Source organism: Euprymna scolopes, chromosome 22, assembly GCF_053919585.1.
Source record: "Euprymna scolopes isolate OS-2025 chromosome 22, ASM5391958v1, whole genome shotgun sequence".
Taxonomy (NCBI): Eukaryota; Metazoa; Mollusca; class Cephalopoda; order Sepiida; family Sepiolidae; genus Euprymna; species Euprymna scolopes.
Window position 1 is genome coordinate 103,808,615 of NC_136503.1, and position 25,217 is coordinate 103,833,831.

The 25,217-nt window shown below is 34.7% G+C and overlaps 1 protein-coding gene and 1 long non-coding RNA gene across 2 annotated transcripts in view; both read left to right on the forward strand.

The window, feature by feature from the left end:
- Window positions 1-3,579: 3,579 nt before the first annotated feature.
- Window positions 3,580-14,398, forward strand: LOC145243587 (uncharacterized). The gene is made up of 2 exons (XR_013862916.1): window positions 3,580-3,885; window positions 14,288-14,398. It is a non-coding gene; the product is annotated as an uncharacterized LOC145243587 (long non-coding RNA).
- Window positions 14,399-14,657: 259 nt separating this feature from the next.
- The window catches only part of LOC145243586 (lysophospholipid acyltransferase 6-like), a 126,642-nt gene continuing 116,082 nt past the window's right edge, over window positions 14,658-25,217 (forward strand). The window contains exon 1 of the mRNA XM_080106577.1: window positions 14,658-15,045. Coding sequence (XP_079962703.1) covers window positions 14,965-15,045 — 81 coding nt within the window. The 5' untranslated portion in view covers window positions 14,658-14,964. The remainder of the gene's footprint in view (window positions 15,046-25,217) is intronic.

The window sequence follows — 25,217 nt, forward strand, 5'->3', positions numbered from 1 at the left end:
TCCATCACAGAAAAATGTCCCTGCTAGGGGATTTGGTTACACATTGACCAATCAGCACGCAGAACGCATCGTTTCCATCTGGAACTTCTTCAGCCTCTTTGAGAATCATGATCAATTAACAAAGGAGTACCTGAAAAGAACAAAGAAGGATGCCCCTCCCTCCCTCTCCCCCTTGCAGTGTAACATAACATGAATGTGCATATGCAGATGCCGAGCCATGTGCGAAATGACGTCACAGAAAGGGAAAAGAAAAAGAATGTGTGCACAGACAGAAGAGCACATTTAAGAGCACGTTCAGGAGCACGTTCAGGAGCATGTTCAAGAGCATGTTCAAGAGGACGTTGCAAATGACATTTGAGAGGAGAAAGGTCAGAGAGAAGGAGCATGATCACGTTTTATTCGTGCAAGTACCTAGAAATAAATGTTCTGATTAAAAAAGGAGTGTAATTATTACTTATTCTATGTTCTTTGTGAGGTACTCTGCTACAACATGTTGGGTTCTGGGTGTCTACACGTTAGCGCAGTGTAAATGTGGATAAGTGTACAACGTTACAGCAGTCCTGTTCATCGATTATTATCACATGAAGATAACTGCTGCCAGAGCCTCAACAGTGCAAAAATCATTTCCTTTTTTACTTGTTTTATTTTCTCCCGGTGTATGTAATTGTTATAAACAAATGTTTTGTTTTCTTTTATGTAATATTCTTTGTTACATACGATATATTAAATGCCTACTAGACACTATCCTCTGTTGTTTAAGGTTACTCTGTTCAAGGGTTTGTCATGAGAATATTTCCTCCTACAATCAAACCCATGAAATTATTTCCTCCTACAATTAAACCCATGAAATTATTTCCTCCTACAATTAAACCCATGAACATTTTTCTTCCAACAGTTATACCCATGAAAATATTTCCTCCTACAATTAAACCCATGAAATTATTTCCTCCTACAATTAAACCCATGAGAATATTTCCTTCTACAATTAAACCCATGAAAATTTTTCTTCCCACAGTTATACCCATGAAAATATTTCCTCCTACAATTAAGCCCATGAAAATATTTCCACATACAATTAAACCCAAGAGGATATTTCCTCCTACAATTAAACCCATGCAAATATTTCTGCTTACAATTAAACCCATGAAAATATTTCCACATACAATTAAACCCATTAAAATATTTCCCCATACAATTAAACCCATGAAAATATTTCCACATACAATTAAACCCATGACAATATTTCCTCCTACAATTAAACCCATGAGAATATTCCTTCCTAAAATTAAACCCATTAGAATATTTCTCCTACAATAAAACACATTAAAATATTTCCTCCTACAATTAAACCCATGAGAATATTTCCTCCTACAATTAAACCCATTAAAATATTTCTTCCAAAAATTACACACATTAGAATATTTCCTCCTACAATTAAACCCATTAAAATATTTCTTCCTACAATAAAACCCATGAGAATATTTCCTCCTACAATTAAATCCATGTAAATATTTTCTCCTACAATTCCAACATATCAGAACATTTTCTTTCTACAATAAAACCCATGAAAATATTTCCTCCAACAATTAAACTCATTATAATATTTCCTCCTACAAATCAACCCATGAAATTATATCTCTACTATTAAACCCATAAAATTATTTTCTCCTACAATTAAACCCATGAAAATATTTCGCCCTAGAATTAAACACTTGAAAAAATTTCCTCTTGCAATTAAACCCAAACAAATATTTCCTCCTACAATTAAACCCATGAAAATATTTCCTCTTACAATTAAACCCATGAAAATATTCCCTCCTACAATTAAAACCATGAAAATATTTCCCTCTTACAATTAAACATATGAAAATATTTCCACCTACAATTAAACACATTGGTATATTTCCTTCTACAATTAAACAAATGAAAATATGTCCTCCTCCAATTAAACAAATTAAAATATTTTCTCCTACAATTAAACCCAATAGAATATTTCCCTCATACAATTAAACCCTGACTAAATATTCAAAATAGTATTCAAAACCCAAATAAATACTGGGTAGTGCTGGTATTTGCATATATCTATACTCGTAGCCGAATTGAATATTAAACACTCATATATTTGGTTTTATGGGACTATATTACATAAAAATTTGCAGGCTTTTTGAAAATTTTATTACTATTCTTTAGTTAAATTTTATGACAAGTGGTAAAAAAGAACCTATATTTTCAAACCAATAAAATATGCCCAAATTTGCCTATATTTGTATATATATATATATATATATATATATATATATATATATATATATATATATATATATATATATATATATATATATATCGTTTTGGCATGCAGCTTCGGTTTTGCTGGTTCGATTGTCTCCCCTACATTTGTATATTTGCTGCTTCTCTACATTTGTCTATATAGTGTCCTGGCAGGCAGCTACGGTTTTTGCTGCTTCTGTTGTCTCCTCTGTGACCTTGCCAGGCCACTAATATATATTCTAATCAAAATAGCCGCATTTAATCAGGTGTAAAATAGTCATATTTAAAACTCTTTTTAAAGAAAGTTTTACAAATTTCATTTAATTATCTTTTGAGCCTGACAAACTAGCAGCGCATTGGGTAAAACTTCTCGATATTTGCATATTGTTTCGAAAAAGAACATTTCATGAATTAACAATTATTTGTTGTTGATTAAAAATAAATTCACTACAGCGATTAAATAGCTAATTTTTTTAAATGTCTTAGTTTATTTTTTATTTAAAAAATATTTGATTTATATTAAAATAAAAAAAAATTGGTAAAAAAGAAAAAAAATTATCAAAGTTACGTATACATGAGAAACACACAGAAACGCGAGAATTTTGTTTGAAAGTTTTATAGGTACAAATGATTCAACAAATACCGTCGAGACGAATAAAAGCGCGCGTTAAATTTTACGTTTTGTAATAGGATTTTGTGAAAATTCGTTTTCATCATATTTAAAATATCTTAAATAAATAAATAATTTAATGTTTATTTATGAAAGTTACGTATAGACAATAAACACAGACCCATCTTGTTTCATAGTTTTTTTTTATATAGGCCTATTAAGTAGGCCCTATTTATAGAGATGCCAAATAAGCAATTATGTTTTCAATTTTAATTTAAAATTAATAAATAGATGCATCTTTTTTTTCTCTCATTTTTTAAGTTGTGAAGTCAGACTGTAAAAAAGTATATTTAATAAATAATGCGATATAGTTAAAGTAGAAATATATATTTATAGACTTGATCTTTTTTTTTTTTTTTTTGCCTTAAGCGACTAAAGTATAAAAACAAGAGGAACGGTTGCTATTAATAGAGAAAAGGCGAAAAAAGTATGGAAGACCAGAAGAGATAAAATGAAACTGTTTTATTACTATTAATACTGCTGAAAGGGATGGTGGGGGAAAATGGAGAGAGAGAGAGAGAGTATATATTTATTTATTTTTTTGTGATAGAGAAAGAGGTTTTATAAACAAACTTGACGCTACGAGAGAGAGGAAAAGCAGAGAAGGTGGAGGTGGAAAACGATTTTAAAATCACGACGGAGTGAGAGTTAGTTTAAGAGGAGAGGAAGAGAGATAGTCCGACTAGACGCGAGGAGCCCCTGGTGATTTTAAAAGGAGACGAGGAGATGTCTGATTAAAAAATAAAAAATAAAATAATAATAAAAACAACAACGAAAACCAAAACAGACGAGCAAAATATAAGAGAACCACATGAAACCATGACAGACCAGGAAACCCCTTGTCCTTCTGGTCGGGCGGAATTGGAATACTCTACGGAAATAATAGCGAGGAGGTTTCAACCGCAAACGCACCACCTGCTTCGTCTTCGTCGGGAAATACTTTTATAGTAATTATTTTTTTTATTTATCTTATTGTAAAAAAAAAAAACAAATTAAAAAAAAAAATTCCAAATCTGAGTAAAGGGAAAACAAATTATCGGAATAATGAATTTTTCCTAAATAATTTAAAATTAAATATTGTTTAACGGAAGTAAACAAAAATATTTTCCTTATCGGGACGTTCATTATCTAAATAAATAATTATTGTCCCACTAAAGTCAACTAAATATATTCTCTACCCTAGCAGGATGAAAGTTTATTTAGGCCATTTTAATTTGGAAAAAAAAAATGCTTCTTGCAGTTTACGGACCGTGCTGAAATCTTTAGAAAGCCCTTATTAAAATTGAGGAAAGAGCCTTTGTTAACTATTCTGTACTTTCATCTAACGATTGATAACAAAAAGGTACCGTAAAAATTGAATTTGACTTGAAAATCCTATCTATAAAATAGCACAGTCCGTAAACTGCAGAAGTATATATATATATATATATATATATATATATATATATATATATATATATATAAACGCATTTGTTACCGTGCTGAAATATTTAGAAAGCCATTCTTAACATTGGGAGGATGTTTTGTAACTATTCTGTACTTTCACCTAACAATTTAATAATAATAAAAAGATCTCGTGAAACTTCAATTTAACTTGAAAATACTATCTAAAAATAGCACGGTAACATAAGTGCATCACAGACAAAAAAAATTTGCCCATCTGAAATAAACAAAAAATATTTTCTCTAATGTCTACCTTAAACCAGTTAAATTGTAAGTAAAATAAATATTGCCTAATTTAAAACTAGTCTTGTTAGATCGTTTAGAAAATGTTGCCACACCACAGGCACACACACCAGTACACCAGTGGTGTACTGTGTGGTGTGGTGTACTACTACTACCACACCACACCACACCAAAATAAACAAAATATATTCCAGGAAAATGAAGTTCACTTTGACCGTTAAAGTTAAAAAATGTCTAGCCAAAATAAAAACCAGAAATTAACGAATATAAAATAATAAAAAGCTGTTATAATTTTTTTTTTTTTTCAACAGTAATTAAATGTTTCCTGGCCCATGTAAACAGAAAATATTCTTTTTAGCAGGTCCTCCTGCAGACGGAAGGTGTACCTAAGCAATATTTTAAATTTAAATGACCTACCTAAAATAAAAACACACACACTAGCTAAATATATATATATATATATATATATATATATATATATATATATATATATATATATATATATATTGCCTCAAAACATATTCCACCAGGATAGTACAGTTTTCCTAGACAATTAAGAAAAAAAAAATGGCAAGTGTGCTAAAATTAACGTTCTCAAGCAAGTTGTTTTCATTTTAGGAGTTTCGTCCGCGCAAGAGAATAATTAACAAAGGCCTCTCCCTTCTCTATGTTAAGAATGGCGTTCTAAATTTGCTCTGGAATGTTAGCAGTGTAAAAAAAAAAAAAAAAAAAAAAAATTGCCAAGCCCAAATAATTTTTTTAATATTTGATCGTTTAACCAAAGTACTCCATTCAATTTTTTTTTTTTAATGTAATCAACGAAAAAAATAAAATAACAAATACGAAATAATAAAAGCTCCTTTTATTAAAAATAACAAATAGAAGAAACGAAACACCCAACTCTATTTCATCACCAATTAATTCACACGTAAATGTGTGTCATTTCTTTTTCTTAGAAAATGCAAACTTGGTTACGAATTGTGGTGAATTGAAATTACATTTATTTAAAACGCAAGACGGTGAACACGGTATTTTTGGGGTTTGTCTTACTATACACATAGATTCGAAAAAGTTATATAAAAAAAAACAAATACATAACATATAAATGTTATCAAAGGCAAGATAAGTTACTTTTCTACCTAACTGGATATATTTTTCGTGTTTTTATTCAGTGTAACATGTTTATTCAGCTCAAAAAACACACAGTGTTTACCGATGTATTGGAAAATACAAGGAACGTATTTTTCCGCACGTAAAACGTGGTTTGACCTTTTTAACCCTTTTTGTAAATGTTTCTTTAACTCGACAAACTCGACATTTAAGTGTCACGTCTGGAGTGAAAATCCTGAAAAAATAAATAAATCATAGTATTGAGTTAGCTGCAACCTATTTTACATTATAATATAAACATCAGGTTAAATTATTAAATTAATAAATAAAATTTAAGAAAAAAAAAAAACGTGTTTCTAACTTTTATCATGTTTTAATTATAGACTTTTCAAAAGATAGAGAGTAGTATTGGTGGTTTCCTAGAATTTAATCCAACGAAACTCGGGTGTTTATAAAATAGTGCTCGATAACGAGTAGCGATGTCTCATGTATTATTGTATAATTTTGGTACTTCTACAGTTTATCGCCGAAAGTGGAGATGCCATTTGGTAAATTTTTACGTCGTGCCCCAGCGTATTATAAACACAGGCTTGCCTTTTTTGTGTTGTTCTTGGCCTCCGGCAGATACTGCAAGCAAAGACCATATGTTGGGGCAATCCCACATATATGACCTTGGTCAATGTAGGGGAAACCCTTCATACCAATTGTCACTATCCAGCTCCCCTTCTCCCCGGGGAGTTGGTCCCCATTTCCCCTTCACTCCTCACATTAAAAATCGGCCTTGTGCCTAATTTGCTCGGTGGGGGAGCAAATAAATACCTTCTTGACCTTCGTGCCGGGATCAAAGTGTAGTATCTGTTCCGGCAGATGCTGCACTTGAGATAATTTGTACCAATCAATGGAGGAGGGGAAACCCTCTATACTGGGACAATTATTATTTTTGGTAACCAGAGTGCCCCCTTTTTGCCTACTTTTAGGGGAGCTGGTTTTAACCTCACATTAAAAACGGCCTTGTGCCTAATTTGCTCAGTGGGGGAGCAAATAAACACCATCTGTTCTGCAGATGCTACAGTGTAGCATCTGCAGAACAGTGCTACACTGCTACACTTAGGATAATTTGTACCAGTCAATGGAGGGGAAACCCTCTATACTGGAACAATTATTATTTTTGGAAACCTGAGTGCCTCCTTTTTGCCTACTTTTAGGGGAGCTGGTTTTTACCCCGCATTAAAAACGGCCTTGTGCCTAATTTGCTTTGGTGGGGAAGCAAATAAATACAATAAACACCCCAACCTCCCCATGTTAAGAACGGCTTGGGAATAACCCCCCACCCCAACCTCGAAAGCCGTTCTTAACATGGGGGGGGTATTCCGAAAGCCGTTCTTAACATGGGGAGGTTGGGGTGGTTATATAGTGCCATATATATATATTTCCCCAAAACCTTTGGCCTTGATGAAGGGGAGACTAAAATTTGCTGCTATGGTTTCAAATGATCTGAAATAACAGCAAGGGGAGATTTGATTCCGAATATTTCTCGTGTTATATCTCCCATCTTTGGTTTTCATACATCAAGTAAATTTCATAGTATTAAGAGGGGAGATATAACATATGAGAAATATTTGGAATTAAGTCTTCTCTTGACGTCATTTCAGATCATTTGAAATCATAGCAGCGAGTTTTCTCCAAGGCCAGAGGTTTTGTGGAAATATATATATGGCAAACACGCATACTTATTAAATTGTGGTCAACATAAATAAAAGGTCCTTCTATTAAAGTCACGTAACCTGCTGACGTCACAGAATTAAGTACAACAACCACGATTAGGCGATAAACGACTATTACGATGATTTTTTTTTTAAACTGGTGCATTTTAAATTCATAATTAAATACACTTAAAAAAAAACGAAACATTATTTCCAGTATTTTCCCGGCAATAAGTACTCCCTTTTAAATGCACATGTCCAGATGTAAAATAATTGTTTTGGAAAAGAAAATACAGTCACTTTTGAACCAGTTGTATAAATTTTTCGGCATTTTTTTATTTTTAATTGAAACAAAAAAACTAACTATCCTTGTAATAATCGTCTAGCCGTGGCCAATAAACTTTATTCTGCGACGGCAGCAGATTACCCGACTTTAATGGAAAGGTCTTCTATTTACGTTGACCACGCTTGAATAGGTAAATAAATATATATATATCTACTAAATATTTCAAAACCAAAGATATATTTATTTCACACTCAGTATTTTATTGTTAATGTGTGGCTTACACGTGTTTCGTTGAATGGTGGAAGTTCTTTTTTTTTTTTTTTTTTAAATATTTCTATTTCTTTTTACCAACATTTATCCTTTTTCATCGAAGGAAAAAAAAATCCTCCAATTATTTTCTATTTCCTTTTTCCTTTCTTTTTCCTTCCTTTTCCTTCCTTTTTCCTTTCTTTCTTTTTCCTTCCTTTTCCTTCCTTTTTCCTGTCTTTTTCCTTTTTCCTGTCTTTTTCCTTTTTCCTGTCTTTTTCCTTTTTCCTGTCTTTTTCCTTTTTCCTTTCTTTTTCCTTTTTCCTTTCTTTTTCCTTTTTCCTTTCTTTTTCCTTTTTCCTTTCTTTTTCCTTTTTCCTTTCTTTTTCCTTTTTCCTTTCTTTTTCCTTTTTCCTTTCTTTTTCCTTCCTTTTTCCTTCCTTCTTTTTCCTTCCTTCTTTTTCCTTCCTTCTTTTTCCTTTTTCCTTCCTTTGTCCTTCTTTTTCCTTTTTTCCTTTGTCCTTCTTTTTCCTTTGTCCTTCTTTTTCCTTTGTCCTTCTTTTTCCTTTGTCCTTCTTTTTCCTTTGTCCTTTCTTCTTTGTCCTTTGTCCTTTCTTCTTTTTCCTTTGTCCTTTCTTCTTTTTCCTTTGTCCTTTCTTCTTTTTCCTTTGTCCTTTCTTCTTTTTCCTTTCTTTTTCCTTTCTTTTTCCTTTCTTTTTCCTTTCTTCTTTTTCCTTTCTTTTTCCTTTCTTTTTCCTTTCTTTTTCCTTTCTTTTTCCTTTCTTTTTCCTTTTTCCTTCGTTTTCCTTTTTTTCGTTTCTTTTCTTTCTCTTCTCTTTTTCGCTCTATTCTTTTCTTCACTCTATTTTCTTTCTTTTTTTCTTTTTCTTTTATCTTTTTTTTTTCTTTTTGGGTCGCCATATTTTCATATATGGTATGCAAACTGTGATGAGTGAGTTTTTCGGTGGTGTCCTTTGGTATTTGGTCCAGATTTCTTGGAACTGATGTAATGCTAATTCTTTCCATTATATGCATGATGGGAGTTGAAATTTAGACATTATCCAGTGGAAGTTGGCTTTCAGTATGATATAAATCCCTGACCAGTGTGAGTTGTTAGCACATTTAGGAACTATAATTTGTTAAGTTCTTTTTCCATCATAAATTATATAGATAGACGGAGAGTTCACATAGTCCAGTAATGTTTGAGCATTTTCTGGAGTATGAATGTGTCATCCACATATCGCAACCACATTGGTGGCTTCAGTGGTGTTGGTCCTAATGCCATTTCCTCAAAGCATTTCATATATACATTGGTCAGTACTGGGGACAGTGGGTGACCCCATCATCAAATCCTTCATACCAATATCACATCCCATCAAGAAGTTTATAGTTTTTACACAGTGTCAACATCTTCATTATATTTTCAAGGCATCCTTTCAGTGAAGTATCTGAAGTCGGCTTATCCCACATCATGGCCAGTCTCATTAGTGGGTACTTTTGTGAACAGACTCCCTATATCTAGATTCACCATCTGGTTGGAATGAATGGGAGCATTGTTGATTATTTCCACAAAGTGAATTCTTGATGTATGATGCAGAGTTACTTATGATTGGGGTGATTATATTGGCTTGATTGGATGGCATGCTGAACCTTAGGTGCTGACAATATGTCTTAATGGAATACAGTCACTATAAATCTTGGAAAGACTGTACAAATGTGCAGTAGCTTTCTATAATGCTGAATTAGCTGTCTGTGTTTTGCAGATGGTATGAGGTCCTCATTACTGAGGATCTGTGACCGCTTCTTTTCTGTTTTTGAAATCAGATTCTGTTTCACTTTACAGCAGATCTACCTATTTCTTGGAATATTCCACTCCATCCATGAATACTGTAGAATTGCATTTGTCTACTGATAGTATTATATCATCATCATTGCACAGCCAATACTTCTTCCTTTGAGAGGTTCGATTTTGGATGAAAACAAATATTCGGAAAAGCAAAAACAAAAAAAAACAGGGAACATGATGGAAAAAAAAAAGTTTTGGTAGGTAGGATTGAACCAGAAACCTTGAGGCGAAAGTGGAAAATAAAGTTTTAAAAAGCCTGACATGTTACCGCTCGGCCAGTAAGGGAAGGTAATAGAAAAACGTTTGAATTTATTTAAGGATTAAAACCTGAATTAACAGGTGCGTGAATTTAATGAGGTCAAATAGAAATCCCGCAGTTAACTTTTACTGCGGGGCAGTTTTTTGGGTTTGTCTACCCAATTTTTGCTGGTTTAGCGATTAAAAAGTAAATGAGGTGCTTGATTTTATTGCGGTCACACAGAATGAAATCCCACAGTTAACTATTTCTGTGAGACAGGTTTTTTTTTTGTTTTATTTTTTCTCTCCCCAACTTGTTGGGGGTGGCCCAAATGAATAGCAATTGTCTGATATGATGGTTTTCACTGACATTGATCAAACTGTTCATTGCTTTTCTGGACATGGCGAGGTTTGTTTCAGTTTCACTTTTTTGTACTGAAAAGCTAAAGACACACGTGGGCCAATAAATATGGCGAAAATCATGCATAAAAGTTGCCCAAATTAAAGATACACGCTGAGTCGTTTCATAAATCTTAGATATTATCATCTCTGTAGCATATAAAAAGTTATAAGAATGAGCAACAAACCTGAGAACCACCCCGAAAAAAGCCTTTGCCGGACATACACAAAAAATGCACACATTAACACATTTTGGCTTTTATACATATTAGCGGGGGGGGGTATGGTCGCTCAAAATCAAAAATCAAAGAAAATACTGGTGGCACCCGTCGTGTGTGTGTATGTGTGTGTGTGTGTGTGTGTGTGTGTGTGTGTGTGTGTATCGCTAACGTCCGTCATTGGTCGCAGTTGCCACGATTCTATCCAAAGTTATAGCTTTAAATTTGGGGTCATGTGCTTATACGGCTGTGATTGATGTTTGTATAGCCCCCTTAGAAACGCATCAAATTAATATCGCCATTTGTGCAAAAATGTGATACTCTACCAGTAGTTTGTTTAATTTTCGATTTTTGAGTGATGATCAATGCTTCCTGTGCAGAACTTATGTGCAGCCATGTTTTATTTATTTATTCGTTCTGACTGAATACTGGGCTTATTTGGGAAACATACCCACAAAAAGGAAACGTTTTGAAGTCGGTTAAAAACAAAACAAGCAAACAAAAAACTGATCCAGATAATCTTTCTGAGTTTTTTAGATAAGAATTGGTTATTTGTATTATTTGGATTCTTCGGACTACTATCCTCATTTTGAGTGTCATTTTCATAACGTTTCGGTTCATGTAGCCTTCGACCTTCTTCAGGTGTGTCTTGTCAAACTTGGGAATGTTTCTGTCAAACTTGTGAATTTGGATGGAATTTCAGACGGAACCTTTTATTTACTTCATGGGAGTAGCATGCTCTCGTTCCATCAGCCATGAATGGATAGAGGTCTTAAGTAATTCGTAAATTTATTTTTCCATCGCCCACGCTGAGGATTGAACCGTCAACCTTCAGAGGAATATCACTTTTACTATTGCTTTTTCCAAGTACTCTAATCACTGCACCATGGGGTCAAAATTGAACAAAATTGTTATACATTTTGTACATTCATCTTAGTTTATTTTTAATCAGTTCATATGTGTGTCACGTTGGTACAGTGGTAACGTCACCAGCTTTCAATGCTACAGTTTTACTTTCTGTTTCGATTCTAGTTGATGGCACTCAAATACATTTTTTTTTTACTTTTGAAATCGCGACTCTTTAATAATATATACGAAATCTGGACAAATTAAAATATCATATTTAAGCGTATTTTACAATCGGGCAAAGCCCCCCCCCCCCATTGTTAGTATAAGTTCTTTGTTGGACATTTTACCCCCCCCCACACACACACTTTAAAAAACATTTTTTTTCTATTAACTATACTGCACTTTCGCACAGAAATGTTTGTATCTATGTATGTATTATATATCTTTGTGTGTGTGTATATATATATGAAGATGTCTGTTTACAAAAGGGAAAGTCACTAAATCACGGTGTGAGTTTATTGCGAGAAAAAAAAGTTGTGTAGGCATTAAAAAAAGTTTTGTTAAATATTAGGTGCCTGTTAAGATGGTTGACAGATCGATATTTTAATATATATATATATATATATATATATATATATATGGCTTTAAGCAAAAGCAACAGTACTTACTTGTCATGTCAAAAATAGTGATATATCCAAAAATTACGAAAATTCATTGAGTAGTAAATTGTTAAAAGTAATTTTTATGGAAAATTGAGAGAAAATCGCATTTTCCCTAGATGTGAACACCTTGAAGATTGCGAATACGAGGGGCATACTTATCTCCCTTTTCGCCACTTTAATGGCTGATGTACTGTTTTAAACCGCAATGATAGACTATTTTATTACTATGGCTATGACAACAGAATATTCTTATCATTGTTTTGACTCTCGAGTATATATCCGACACAGACGCAGTTAATCAACCGAGAACTGCATCAGTGCATCATCACTGCATAGTGCATCACTCTATACGAAAGTATATAAGATATCAACAATACACAAAATGATGAAATAAATATGCTGTTGTCCTAAACACAAAAGTAGTTGTTCTACTAGGTGTATCAGAATTTTTGTAGGAATTTTTGACACCCCTAACACGAAACTGCGAATAAAATATAAAAAACTCGTAATTTCTCTTTTAAAAGTGGATTGCTTATTTTCTTTATGGATTATACTTCCAAAATAAACTATTAAAGTTGTTTTAAAAGTAATAGAAATATTTTTTTTTATCCAGTAATGAATTTAATTGAATTTTACGAACTCAATAGTTTTCAATTTTTAAACTTTAAAAATCTTTCAAAATTTTTCTATTGATTCAATTTTTACGATATTTTCAGGATCAATGTGAAATGTTATGCTCTTTCCAGCAAACCGAATATATTTTAGACAAACGTTTTTTTTTTTAAATTCACGCCCACCCCCCATTTTCAAGTGTCTATTAAAAAGTAAATAATTAATTTACTCACCGAAAAGTAAATAATTAATTTACTCACAAATTGAAGAGAAAAGATCAATAAATAATATATTCAAATTTAAAACAAAAAAAGTAGTGTTTTTTAGAAATTTACCTGTAAAGTTCGAAGTTTAAAACCTTTTTTTTTTTTTTAACCACGTTGTTTGTTTTTTGTTTTTTCTTTTTTTTTTAATGAAACCTTAGTTCTTGCTCCTTTTAATTGAAAAAAAATTAGGGCTTGAATTACATTTTTCGAGGAGTTATAAGCTTAGAAAGGCGGGGTGGAATTATTCACTATTTTTCACGAAATTTCTGACACACCTATTGTTCTACTTGATGAATTTTCGTAATTTTTGGATATATTACTATTTTCGACATGACAAATAAGTACTGTTGTTTTTGCTTAAAACCATATATTAAAATAAATCAATCGATCGACTCTGTCTTAACAAGTACGGTGGGGGATTTTCATTCTGGGCCCTCAAACTCAACAGAGATTAGACCGTGGCTGTAATGATCCGCCGTGGCTGTAATGATCCGCCGGATCATTGATCCGGTCCCTGTTGATGTTGTGGTAGGAGTAAAGTTCTGTGCTGTTCTAGGAGGTCCATCTTCTCAGGCTTTGCCTTCTCTCTTTGAGAAGGGGTTAGTTTATTACTAATCGCCTCAGGCGCCCTCGTCGAGAAATGCCAATGGGGCTGTCCGCCCGGACACTTTTTGCAGATCAGAGTGCGTTGCGTTGCGTCTCCTCTCAATCTCCACTTTCTGACCCTGGTGTCTAAGTTCTTGTAGTGGGAGAGAAATAAATACCCTATCTTAACAAGTACCAAATATGATATTAGGAATCATTTCGAGTTAAAATCTATCGAGAAATACGCATTTTATATTGAGAAATACACATTTTAAATATGTGAACATTAGATAAAAGTATCCAGTATGGTCCAAATCGACGGCCGTTTTGTATAACTTGGATAACTGTAATGTTTAGATATTTCAAATATGTATTTCTCAATATAAAATGTGTATTTCTCAATAGATTTTAAATCGAAAAGATTCTTCATATAAAATATTAAAAAAAAAAAATATTTAATGCCTACAAAGATTTTTTTTTTCTCGAAAAAAAAAAACATGCCGTGATTTAGCGATTTTTACCCTAGAACTTTGTGGCAGAGATGATGAGATAAAAAGTTGAATGGCAATTTTGACGTAATTTTTATTTAAATATGTGTATAATATGTATATATATTTATTTTTTTTTTTTTTTCTACTTTTCAGATAGACATCTGTTTTTACAAAGACAGATTGTCATCACTGACCTCGGAAGAATAATAGTCAAAAACGAATTTTAAAAAAAATATTTATAATATAAAAAAAAAAAAAAAAGAAGCCTACCCCACCAACCCACCACCTACCATAATTTCTAGAAAACAATACTTCTTCGGACGGAACTCATTTCACCAACAAAGGGAGGTCACTATAACCGGCTTGTTCGCCTTTTTTTTTTTTTTTTTTTGTCAAGTGTCAGTCCAAAGTCAACGCAGTTAAAAATTACCAAAAAAAAAAAAAAAGTAAAATTATATATATATAAAAAAAAAGAAAAAGAAAGAGGCGTTGATATACTGCCCAAACCGGACCTTAGACTTCTGAAGGAGACAGGTTATTTTTATTTTATTTTTATTTTAGAAACGACTTAAAAAAAATACTTATTTAAAATATTTTTCTCCCTTCCTGTGCGCGTTTGTTCGCAAACGCACGCGCACAAAAAAAAAAAAAAAAAAAAAAAAATTGTATACAGATATACATATATATTTTTTGTTGGTTTTATTTCGATGCGGTTGTTGTTGTTGTTGTTGTTGTTGTTACGACCGTCGTTTAAATAATCCCAAAACACTTTCTCTATTCGACCGTAAAGGCATCGTCAACAAAATATCATTCACTGTTAAAACGTCGTGATGGTAAGACGAGGCGAATTCTACATGGGGTCAACCCTATTGACCCCGGTTTCAAATCTCATTGGTCTACCCATTGACCAGGTAGGTATTATTACTTACTTATTTATTATTATTATTATTATTATTATTATTATTATTATTATTATTTTGTACTTCTGCAGGATACTGATCGTGCTGAAATTATAACGTTATTATTTAGGAACCAATTGTACTTTCATCTAACAATTGAACACACAAGATATTGTAAAACTTTGGATTGAACTTAAAAATCCTATTAAAAAAAAAATGACACGTTCTGTATTTTTCATGAGTACCTTTGTTTTTTGTTGTTGTTTTCTTTTTCTTTTACAAAAAAATAAAAATAAAACAAAAGTAAATGTAAGTGCAAAGTTCAAACTTATTAAAAAAAACAAAAAAAAAACAAGAATACCAAAAATCTTTATGATGTATATAAACGTCACAATATAAACGTCACAAAACGAAAATGTCATATTTCGAATATCTTGTAACTTGATCAAGTGTTGTTTTTTTTTGTTTTTTTTTAATTAAGCAAATTTTATGAGGAAGCGAAAGCATTGTCTTGATCCGCCATATTTAATAAAGAGAGACAACTCAGTTCGAACTACGAAGATCAAACAGTAACATACGACACTTTAGGACATTTTTTTTTCTTTTTTTACAATAATCAATAAAGCAAAAATAAAACAAACAAAAAATACAACAAATAAATGTTACCAAAGGCAAGATATGTTACTCTTCTATCTACTTGAATACTTTACTTTGAAACAAAAGTAATGTTCAAGTCTGTTTAAAAAAAAAAAAAAAAAAAATGGCGGTTTCGTTAGATGCATTTGGACCCTCTATAATCGCTCAAAAATCAAAAGTTAAACAATATTGGTAGAGCATTACATTTTCATACGATTGCTGACATTTATTGCACGTGTTTCTATCAGTTTTTTGTTTAATTTTCAATTTTTGAGTGATTGTCGAGGGTCCAAATGGCTCTCACAAAACCACCATTTTTTTTTTGTCCTAATTAAACAAACATGACACTACTTAAGTTTCATAATAAATAAACGCTTTAAAATAAGTCAAAACACAAAAACATATCTGTAGGTAAGAGACCAGTTACCTTGATGAGATTTATTTCAGCCTCTTTTTCTTTAGTTTTTTGTTGGTAAAAATGTCTGGATATTGTTTTGATTACATCTGTTGAATAAAATTAAAATTACTATTTTATTTGATATTGTATCTTGTGTAAAAAAAGCCGTTTTGTGTCCGTAAGTTTGTTCCCTATGGACTCCGAAATGTCTGTGCTGACTTTTTCGAAATTTCACACCAATGTACCTAATGTGTCTGGGAGTGTTCTTAGATAGGACTTTTATCATAACGCTCCTCCCCACCCTTTCCCCAATAAGTATCACTAATCGAAGAATCCAATTAAAGAAGGAACAGTTCGATTTTGACCAAAGTTAACATCCTTATACAACCTAACATCACAAGTGCATTTGAGAAGTTTTACTACCACACAAGGCTCAGCATATAAAATCAACGGTAGGTTCTTTGATATGACAGGGGCGCATTTGAATTAAGCGTTTCTGTTTGGAGCATAATTGAACCATGATACTTGATGTAGCATTTTAAACATTAATTCAAGCTATTATATAAAAAATAATTCTATAAAATCAACAGCAGGTTCTGTACAGTACAACATAGACTACAATGTATTATTGTAAACTAAGTCACTGTGGGGAGGGCCTGTGAAGCTTCCTCGCGGTGCCCAGTGATGGGTCCCTGACTAGAACAGGCAATCAATTTCATTGAAAAATGGGGGATTTCACTAATTTTGAGAACAAAAGTATTGGAAGTGTGGGACCTCTGTTGATTCTCATTCAATCCTGGGCAACGCCTGATCTCCCTGCTAGTGGTAGATAAAAGCTGTTATAACTGCTTTCTGACCCATATAACTTTATTGGAAAGGCGGTAGTTAAAAAATTGTACTACGATTATGACATGCTGAATGTATTGGTGTTAATTACAATTTTGTATTAAAAGAAATTTCTGAAAGTCGATTTCTTTTTAATCGGGTCCTCTTTTACCTTTTTAGGTTGGCAAAATGTGATATCTCCCTTGAATACGACATTTTGTCAACTATTAAAGTTAAGAAAAATATATTTGTGAAGTAAAAGCTAGAAATGTTAATGTGAAGTTCAGAGTTTAAAGCACACATAAAAGAAACGGCAGATGTACCTCAAGGGACTAAAAATTTACTGAAATGTATTTTAAATATCTTAATTCTCAAAGAACCACTCTTTCTTTATTTGTCCCTCTCTATTTCTCTCACCCCCTCCTTCTACCCCTATTTCATCCCTTCCTCTCTCATCCCCCGCATCTCTCTCCCTCTCATCCCCCCCGCGTCTCTCTCCCTCTCATCCCCCCCGCGTCTCTCTCCCTCTCATCCCCCCCGCGTCACTCTCCCTCTCATCCCCCCCGCGTCTCTCTCCCTCTCATCCCCCCCGCGTCTCTCTCCCTCTCATCCCCCCCGCGTCTCTCTCCCTCTCATCCCCCCCGCGTCTCTCTCCCTCTCATCCCCCCCGCGTCTCTCTCCCTCTCATCCCCCCCGCGTCTCTCTCCCTCTCATCCCCCCCGCGTCTCTCTCCCTCTCATCCCCCCGCGTCTCTCTCCCTCTCATCCCCCCCGCGTCTCTCTCCCTCTCATCCCCCCCCCCCCGCGTCTCTCTCCCTCTCATCCCCCCCCCGCGTCTCTCTCCCTCTCATCCCCCCCCCGCGTCTCTCTCCCTCTCATCCCCCCCCCCGCGTCTCCCTCCTTCTCATCCCCCCCGCGTCTCTCTCCCTCTCATCCCCCCGCGTCTCTCTCCCTCTCATCCCCCCGCGTCTCTCTCCCTCTCATCCCCCCGCGTCTCTCTCCCTCTCATCCCCCCCCGCGTCTCTCTCCCTCTCATCCCCCCCCCGCGTCTCTCTCCCTCTCATCCCCCCCCCCGCGTATCTCTCCCTCTCATCACCCCCCCGCGTATCTCTCCCTCTCATCACCCCCCCACCCCCTCGTCTCCCCTTATCCACCCATGTCTCTCATGTCGGCATCTCTCCTCCATCTCCCTCTGTTCGTCTCTGTATCCTCCTGTCTGTTTGCCCTTTTCTCTATTTTTCTCTTGTTTAAGTCTATATGTCTCACTCTCTCTTTCTATAATTTTCTTTGTCCCCCCTCTCTGCATAGAATTGTATTATTTCTGAAATAATCTATATATTAATATAATATGTGTGTTCTTTTGTGTGTCACGTTTTCCGGCAAATTTCGTTGGTTGAGATTTAATTCCAGAATACACATTTACGAACGCTCCAGGTGGCATTCGATTAGCGTGTTCTCGCCGCTATATTTGTTTTCAATGCAATAAAATTTAGGGTTTTATCTTTCTGGTAAATGCAAAAGTTGTTAAGAAATAATTGATTTTAAGTTATTCCGTAGTAAAAAAACGATAACACAAATCTCTCGGCCGGCGGACGCTATAAGTTTTCTAATTTAAAATATTTGGGACAAAAATTGATGCATCACTGCAGTTCTATATTTTGTAATATTATCTACAGCAGTTATTTGTTTTTTTCACTATTTATTTTTTCCTAATATGTTTTATTGTTTGAGAGAGACCAACTGACTGACGCTGGTGTTTTCGTTATTTAAAATATTATTGCTACTACTGCATTTTTGTGTGTGTGTGTGTGTACTTATGCTCATCTATGTGTGTGTGTGTGTGTTTGGGAAAAAAATTGATGCGTTCCTGTAGTTTTGTTTTTTGTAATCATACCTACAGCAGTTTATTTATTTTTTTTATTGTTTGTGTGATAGAGACAGACTGACCGACCGATGCTGGTGTTTTCGTTAATCTATATATAAATACGATAGTGTGTGTCACGCTTACATCTTTTTTCGTTCGACTGGCTGTTGTTTAATAATTGTTGTGTCCTTCCATTTCTTGTAATAATTTTGCCAAGAATCCTTCATAAGTTTTGGTTTCGTTTTCGATTATAGATGATGGAACTCAACTCATCATCTTTTTTTTTTAAATCACTTTATATTGTTTTTTTTTAACGGTCATGCTTACATTATTAGAAAGGGAAAAATAAATAACTTTTTTTTTCTTTTTATTGTTCTACACGTTACTGTATTAATATATAGACTTGCTTAGATAAATATTTTTTACAGTTTTAACAAAAGGACTTGAATATGATGGTGTGTTCATTTATGTTGAACGTCCACAGAATGCCCAACAGCAATATATTACATATGAAAGATGCAGCTGTGGAATTTCTACAGGTCCCGCGTGTGTGTTATTTATTTTCTGTTTCACGGTTACATCCAAGTCGTGTAATTATTACGGACTTCCATTCATTGTAATAAATAATTTTACCAAGATTTCTTCATAAGTTTTGCTTTTGCTTATGATTACAGCTGATAGCTGATGACACTCCAGTAATTTATTTATTTATTTTTTTTTTTTTTAATAATTTTATCAAGAATTCTTCATAAGTTTTGGTTTCGGTTTTGATTATGGCTGAAGGAACTCAAGTTATTTATTTTTTTAATCAATTTTCACCCCAAATAAGGCACAGTGCCACTTTGAAGTAGGGGGCTACTATCAGGGACATAAGTTGTAGGGGCATTATGAAGGGAGAGGAGTAGCAAGATGTTTGTTCACATTACACTTGAACTTCTGCATGTCAGTACAGTTGGGAAAGCAGAATTCCGGAAGGGAGTTCCAAAGTCTTGCAGTTCTGGGGAAGAAACTATTGGAGTAAAAGGCCTTCTTACACCTAGGAATCTGTACTATGAAGGGGTGGGACTTAGTTGGTTGTCGGGGGTAGTCACATCGAGGAGGTACAAGTGCTTGTAGTTCATCAGAGCATTCGCCATGAAAATACTTGTAGAACAGGCAGAGGGATGCAATATTTCATCGATGGGACAGAGGCTGAAGCCTAGATGACAGTTCAGGACCTATCAGGTTGGCGACTCTCTTTTGAACCCTGTCCAGGAGTGAGAGACAAGTAGCAAATGCACCAGCCCAAATGTGACAACATTACTCCATACATGGGCGAATGGTGGCCTTATAGAGGTACAGGATACTTTCAAGCGTAAGTAGTTTTCTAGCATGGTAGAGAGAGCCAACCTTCTTTGAAGCAGCCTTGGCAATGCTCTCAATGTATCTATTCCAGTTCATGTTCCCTGTAAACGTTAGGCCAAGGAGTTTAAAGGACATACTTTCAGGTAATGTGTTCTTGGCCATTGCTATTGGTGGTAGAGAAGGTTTCTTGCAGTTATTGAAGGAAACAGCATTGAATGTGACCATCCATTTATGTCCCCATTTCACTACAGATTGGAGATCATCCTTTAGTGTTTCTGCCGTTTCCTTAGATATGAGTTCATTTGTTTTCCCCTCGTGCCTGTTGTTATAGGAAGTTGTGTCATCAGCAAATATACCCATCTCCGAAACAATTTTATCAGGGAGGTCATTTATGAATATCAGGAATAATAAGTCCAAGGATAGACCCCTGAGGTACTCCCCCATATTGTTTAGATGTACGACCATCGAGAACAACTTGGATTTTTCTCTTACTTAAGAAGGATTTAATTACATTATGTATTCTTCCAGTCATACCATATGATCTAATTTTCCTTAGAAGACCATCGTGCCATACCCTGTCAAAAGCCTTAGATATGTTGAGGGCTACTGCTCTACCCTCCTTTGTTTTGTCCAGTGAATGGTATATATGCTCAGAGATTACAGTTAAGATATCTGCTGTGGAACGGGCTTGCCTAAATCCATATTGTTTGTCAGTCAGGAGTTCAGCAGCTGTTAGGTGTTGAACTAGGACTTGATTAAGGACTCAAATATTTTGGTAAAAAGTGGGAGGAGGCTAATGGGGTGATAATTTAATAGGTCAGTTCTTTCACCAGAATTCTTGAAGACTGGTAGCACAGAAGCGGTTTTCTAGCAGTCGAGAAAGCAAGATTTGTTAAGGCATTTATTGTAATGTTTGGAGAGAACTGGATCAACCTCAGCCGATCATTTTTTTAATAGCACAGCCGGGATGAGATCGGGTCCACTTGCTTTTGATGTCTCTAGGTTTTTTATGTTACCAGGTATCTGAGAAGGGGTGATTTTCAAATCCTCTGGTGTGGCGTCTTTTGCAGGGGAAAGTAGGGGAGGGAGTGGTGTGCCGGGTCTAGTGTGGAGTTTGAGGCAAACCGACTGGCAAGCAGATTAGCCTTGTCGGTTGCCGTGCAAGCAACCTCATGATTGTTTGATAGTGGGGGAATCGTTGACTGCCCATTATTTACTACACTGTTGTAGATTTTCCAAAAATCCTGGGTTCCTAATTTCTGTGCTTCGATGCGTTTTCTGGTGGTTTCAGTGTATTCTGTTTTAGCTGTCGCTATTACTCTCTTACAATTATTTCTAACTTCTATATACTTCTGTCTGTTGGAACTGGATTTTTGTCGATTGAATCTGCAGTACGCATGCTGCCTTTGAGCAATGGCAGCTGCACAAGCAGAAGTAAATCATTGGGGAGAGTGGGGCTTGCTATAGAATTTCCGTGCGGGAACATGTGCTTCAATTGCAGTTTTGAACCATTCAGTGGTCTCATTTGCGCACTGTTCTGTTGGAAGAGTAAAGATATTTTGCCATGGGGCATCTCTGATGAGTTCCCTGATGGCTTCCGAGTCAGCCTTTTTGTAATATCCCATTGTTTTGAACAGTGGGTCTTCAGTTTTAGGACGAGAATTTAGGGTGATTTCTACCATTATCACAGCATGATCAGCATTCCTGAGTGGGCTGTGGGCATTTGTTGTACAATCATCAGAAATTGTTGTCAGAAATAGATCTAGAAGTGAGGCATGTTGATCTTGCTGGTCTGGGAAACCTGTCAGAAATTTAACCGTCTGAGATAGGGAATGGGATATAGAGAAGCAATGTGTTGTGCTACCAGCTACATCTGTGTAAGTAGAGAATCCAAGCCAATTACTGTGTTGTGGACATTGAAGTCACCAAATACATGTACTTGTGCGCTAGTATCGAGGGAGAGTGCTATATCTATGCTGTCAGAGATTTTGTTTATTAGGGTACAGTCCTGGGTTGAGGGAGAGCGGTATAGAAAATACAAGTAGCTAATATTATGTTGCATGTTTAGTCTGAAGCACATAAAAGCCTGGTCGTCTGATTCTAGTTTTATTTCTCTAATCAGGGGGAGGGTGTTACGAATATAGACTCCAAGCCTATGCATATGTCTGTCAGAGTCCTTACGGCAGAGTGGGAGATAACCAAGCATGTTAAAATGGTAAGAGGGAATGGACGAGTGTAGGTTAGTTTCACTTAATGCTAAGATATCCGGGGTGTTTAAGAGAAATGATTCAACATCATCTAAGTTAGTTCTAAGGTCTGCGATTATTTATAAATGCAAGCCTCAAGGGAGGAGGCAGGTTGGTTTTCTTTGAGTTTGGCTACTGTGTTATCTAATATATATATATATATATATATATATATATATATATATATATACATTTTTTTCAATAGTTTTGGTTTCATATCGATGTATTTTTTTTTTTTTTTAAATCTCAACTTTAATATATAAAAATCGATAGAACATTAACTCTATAATAAGGTATACGAAATCTGCAAGAATTGAAATATTATATTTAAGCTTACTTTACGATCGGGCTCCGTTGGGCATCCCTGCTAGCTTAGATAAATACTTTCGCAGTTTTTTAAGAAAAAAGCTACAATAATATCAGAGCGTCTCCATTTACGCTGAACGTCCACAGAATGCCACCATCAATATATTACATATGAATGAGTCCGCTGTGGAATTTCCACAGGTCCCGCTAGTTAAGATAATTATTTTTTAAAAAAAGCAAAAACCATATGTATTGTACACTTTTGACCAATCATTCAAGTTATTTTATTAATTCAGTCTCCAAACCAAACTTCCTATGTGACCACACCTAAAGTCTTTTTTTTTTTAGGTCACATGCCCCCCCCCCTTTTTTCTTTCTTTTTTTTTTTTTTTTTTTTTTTTTTTTTTGCTTATTACAGACTTTCAAACAAGATCCATGATGTTTGCTGAAAGTGTTAACTATTATATATTTATTTATTTTTTTCTCTCACAAAAATGCTTTGGTATTCCCCCCCCCCCATCTTTCCTCTGAAAATGAATAAAATGTATCGCAATTTACAAAAGTTTGACTTTTTCTCCTATTCTTTGCACTGTAAAATACGATCCGTATATTTCAGAGTTGAATATACAGGATTCACCATTGAACTAATTAACCGATCATTATAAATTTTAGAACACGGTTGCTAGGTGTATGGGGTGTAACTGTGAGCTATATTTAATTTAATTTAGCTGTATGAAAACGAAATGGAAGCTCTTTACCTCCGATAGTGTTTTTTGCTTTATATCATTTAATTGGTTAATTCCTACTGGATCACCGAAGTTAAGCAACGTTTAACCTGATCAGTACTAAATGGGTGACCATTTGGGACTTTCAGGTGCTGTATGTGCTCTCCGCATTGTTTCCAGTCATCTTGGTCTTCTCCTTGCCACTAGATTCAAACAGTGCCGATTCAGGCAAGGTGGTTTTTTTTACATAGGCATCACCACATTATCAAGGCCAAGAGGCCACTCAAGGATAAGGGTTAAAGAGTGTACAGTAGAAATTGGACAATATAGTAATCATTAGTAATGAAAATTTGGTAAATTTGATAACTTATATGGAACGGCTCATCAAGAACTTATTTACGTTAGACTTGAACACAACCATATTGTAGTCAGCCGGAAAGCAGGAAAACGGTTGGAGATTGTGCAACCTTTGCGTCACAATTACACGCACTACTGCCCCTAAGGGGTATCCTTTGTCTTTCAAGACTGAACGGAAGCATGGAATTTAATTGGAATTCATTATTGAGATGAGTGTTATTTATTAATTTTATTTTATTGCGGACTAATATTCTCATCTTTTCTTCGTTGTTTCACGACGTTTCCACAAAAGATGAGGATAATAGTCTGCAATAAAATTTTTTTTTTTTTTTTTTTTTTTGTGTATGAAATTTTAACTATAGAAATGGCAGTGGGGGGTATGTATTTATTAGATAATGTTTTTAAAATACCATCCCTCCCTCGCCTCCACCATTTTTTATAAGAAAATTATGGTTTTATTCATTTATTTTTTTATTTATTTATTTTTTTGTGGTACTGATATAAACTTTTGAACCAGACCGGTCAGGTTGAGAAAAATAAGTTTTTTTTGTTTTTTTGTTTTTTTTTAATCATTCAGGATACTGAATCTTCCACACTAAAACACTGAAATTCATTATCGTTTAATCAATTGTTTGAACTTGAAGTTAATTGAAAATTATCGTCTGCTGCAATCTGATTGGCCAAGTTAACAGGCATCTTTCAGCTGTTTCCCTAGATGAGTTCGCAGTTAAAGGATACTCAAACTTGGCATCGAAATCTGACCCCTAAAATCGTCATGGGCATGAAATATGTGCCTACATTAGAGATGCTTTCTATGTGGTAGGGACATCTCCATAGAAGATCCTAATTTGCCTTATATGTGCTTCTAAATAGCACTTGTTCACAACACCACATTCATATTTTCCCTCTATTGTCGCCATACCAGCAGACTTACTATCATTGAGAGAATCGCTGAGAAAATTGACCACATCCTGTCTGCTCATCCCTTGGCTAACATTCATGTCTGTGTCTGCACCATTAATGATTACTACAGTACCACCTTATATTCATTAACTGTTATCCTCAAGTGGCTTTCGGGTCTTGATAAGTGGTGACTCCCTTGTATAAAAAAAAAAAATTTAAGGGAAGAAACTGTTAAAGTAGAAGGGAAATCTACAGTAAAAGCGTAGGATTTTGCTGCTTGTTGAGTTAATCACGTTAAGGGAGGGGGACAATTGCAACGAGTTAGTTGGAGCACATTCTGTTAAAGTACTCGTAAAACAAGTACAGGTATACAACATTGCGGCGATGAGACAGGGGTTGGAGCTTGGTCGATAGTGTGGGATCTATTAGAGCTGGAGACATTTTATTTGCACTCTGAGAGTGGTTGGTGCACCAGCTCAGATGTGACAACAATACTCCACACTGAAATGTACTCATGTTGAGGTTTTACATTTGAAAATGAAATTAATTTTCGATTGTGATTTTTTTTTGAGATGAGGATTG